This window comes from Ceratina calcarata, unplaced genomic scaffold (genome assembly GCF_001652005.2).
Source record: "Ceratina calcarata isolate Rehan_Ccalc_2016 unplaced genomic scaffold, ASM165200v1 scaffold1618, whole genome shotgun sequence".
NCBI classification, from domain to species: Eukaryota; Metazoa; Arthropoda; class Insecta; order Hymenoptera; family Apidae; genus Ceratina; species Ceratina calcarata.
Genome location: NW_017137476.1, coordinates 4,827 through 7,940, shown reverse-complemented (window position 1 = coordinate 7,940; position 3,114 = coordinate 4,827). Strand labels below are relative to the sequence as shown.

Below are 3,114 nucleotides of genomic sequence, written 5' to 3'. Positions count from 1 at the left end.
CAAAGTCAAGAGTACATTTGAACTGATTTTGAATTTTTATATTAAAGTGCACAGAGTTTATAATACTTTATTAAATAAATTGAGAAAAGTGTAGTAAATTATTTTTAATTAAATTTCACAACGAAAATGCATTCATTGCGAAATGCGAAAATCGCGTTGGTCAGACACAGGAACATATTGCAAACTTACGATGTCGCGAGAAAGAGTTTCGGGACAGACGTCCAGTACAAACCCATCAGAAGCGTACTCGTCGCGAATCGGGGTGAGTATCATTCCTATTTCTTAATTAATCGATTTGCAATAATTATTTAAGCGCAGTGAAAAAAGGTCAAACACGTTTCATATTTTAATTTATTGAATAAAATTCCAAATTCGATTATTTATCTAGAATTACGAAATCAAGTATTCTACTTGACTTATCACAGATGATTGTATTTATAGAAAATACTTAATCTGCATCTGAAATAAAAAAAGAAAACAGATTAAATGCGTCATACTTATCACCTCTCGTATGATCTAAATTACGAAATAATTATCTACTACTAATAACTGAAAGTGACTCTTTAATACTCAGAACAGATACCCCAGAGGATAGTTTTTTTTACAGTAAAATCTCTCCAACTTTGTAATGTTAATTAATGCAAGCTATTAATATTTATCTTATCGAATTGTTTCACGTGAATTCGCATCTTATATTTTCACACAAACAACTCGATTGGTTTTTTCGTAAATAGCTTGATCAGTTTTTTACATAATTAATGTGACGGTCTTCCTTAGTTTTTTAATATAAGTTATAAAATTAGAGATAGATTTAGTTAAAAATAATCTTGTAAATACACAAGAGTAACAGATAATTTACTTAATTTGTCACTTCCATTGCTCCCATTTTAATATGATGCTCTATCTAATTACCCAAATTCTTATAATTGTGTATAATTTATATAATTTTCGTTGTATTAGAGCATGCATTGACCTCATCATTTAATTCTTGTCACTTCGAATTTAAAATCATTCTATTACCTGATCTATTATTGGATCACGACTTGATTATTATAGTCACTGACCTATTTAATACGATAAAATAATTTTAAAGAAAGGACTTCACACGTAAATATAAATCTGGTATTATCAATATCGTTCACAATCTTTAAAGTTAAAGTATTAATTATTAGAGAACTTTGTTTGCAAAGGCATGAAGTCGTCTAATAATAAATGGCACTGACCTCTCTGCCAGCTACTATACTTGTTTATGTACACTCATCTACGTGTCGTACAGTATTTTCCATTATTATTACCTAATTTATTAACAAATTCAGAGTTTTCAATCTACTCGTCTGATCAACTCAATTCTAGTATTTTAGTTTATTTTGAAATGCTAAAATTTAATTTTTTCGAAATTCCTAAATACAGGCATTGAATCATTTTTTATTGATGATGATGATGAAAAATACAAATGACAAGTTTATTGATTTTCATTGTCTTTCAGTCAGTTTTCAATCTCACTGTACATGCAATATATATTGTGACACTATCATTAAACGACCTTTGGCAGCGATTCGATGGAAGCGTACTGCGGTACTAAAATGCAATCGGGACAAAATGATAACGACGTTACTCTTTTGTGTCTGAGTTCGATAACGATTCTATTCATTGACGGCCGAAGACGATTTATTAATGTGTACTTAAATGAATATTTCTCGAAGAAACTAATTGCATCATATCAATCTTCGTCTCGCAAGAAATTTAAATAGACGTTCTTCATTTTGTGCAAAATGAATGTAATAGTACGTTCATACTAGATATGAAAATATTTGCAGTATTATGTGACAAGATAGAAATTTCCAAGGCAGGCCTTATAAATTTTATACGTGCATTCAAGAGAAATTAAGAATTGAGATATTTGTTTAAATACATGAGTAACATTGCAGAGTATAAAGTTTTATATATAGCAGCTTCCTTTATGTATTTTGACTTCAACCCTTATTTAACATTTTCTCATGTTATCATTATTTGTAGGCGAGATCGCGATTCGAGTTTTCCGAGCATGTACCGAGCTCGGGATTCGGTCGGTGGCGATCTACTCGGAACAGGACAAAATGCAGATGCACAGACAGAAGGCTGACGAGGGTTACATTGTGGGCCGGGGACTACCACCGGTTCAGGCTTACCTGAACATACCGGAGATCATAAAAGTAGCCAAAGAGAACGACGTCGATGCCATTCACCCTGGATATGGGTTCCTGTCCGAGAGATCGGACTTCGCGGAGGCTGTGATAAACGCTGGGATCAGGTTCATCGGTCCCAGCCCCAAAGTCGTTCAACAGATGGGTGACAAGGTAGTTTTTATGAAATGCATTAATTTTATCATTCATTCATACAATTCTATTTCTTTAACTATATAATTGTATTCTTAGTAACAATGATTATATTTGTATTTTGTAACCAGTTTTAATTTGAACTAACAATTGGGTTAATTGTACAATGATTAAATGTGAAATGGGATTAATTAGTAATTATTAATTAGGTAGCTGCTAGACAGGCTGCGATAGAGGCTGAGGTACCGATTGTCCCGGGGACGGATGGACCAGTGACCACTTCCGACGAGGCTATGGAATTCTGCATGAAGCATGGGCTTCCAGTCATCTTCAAGGCAGCTTATGGTGGCGGTGGAAGAGGTAGAATCATTATCTATTTTAATAATAATTTAAATTCATTCAAAATTATAAAATTTTATCATTTCACTATTACTTTATATGAAACAATTGTTTCGTTTTATTATTTAATACAACAAATGGATATTTTTAGGTATGAGGGTAGTCAGGCAAATGGAAGAAGTTCGGGAAATGTTCGATCGAGCGTCTTCAGAAGCTGCGGCCGCGTTTGGCAACGGGGCTATGTTTATCGAGAAGTTTATTGAGAGGCCCAGGCACATAGAAGTACAATTGTTGGGTGATAATGCTGGGAACGTAGTCCATCTCTACGAACGCGATTGCTCGGTGCAACGACGTCATCAAAAGGTCAGCCAAATAGAGAAGTAAATAAGGATAAATAGAAAAATAACTGGACCGCAAATTTTTATCAAATTTATCTATTCATGGATAGTCCGTTTAAAAA

General features: G+C 33.3%; 1 protein-coding gene across 1 annotated transcript in view; it reads left to right on the top strand.

Annotated features, from left to right (window-relative positions):
- Nucleotides 1-6: 6 nt before the first annotated feature.
- The window catches only part of LOC108632557 (pyruvate carboxylase, mitochondrial-like), a 5,756-nt gene continuing 2,648 nt past the window's right edge, over nucleotides 7-3,114 (top strand). Inside the window, 4 exon segments of the mRNA XM_018037210.2 lie at nucleotides 7-262; nucleotides 2,017-2,336; nucleotides 2,525-2,675; nucleotides 2,806-3,114. The exon segment at nucleotides 2,806-3,114 is cut by the window's right edge and continues 3 nt beyond it. Of these exon segments, the coding sequence (XP_017892699.1) occupies nucleotides 127-262; nucleotides 2,017-2,336; nucleotides 2,525-2,675; nucleotides 2,806-3,114 (916 nt within the window). The 5' untranslated portion in view covers nucleotides 7-126.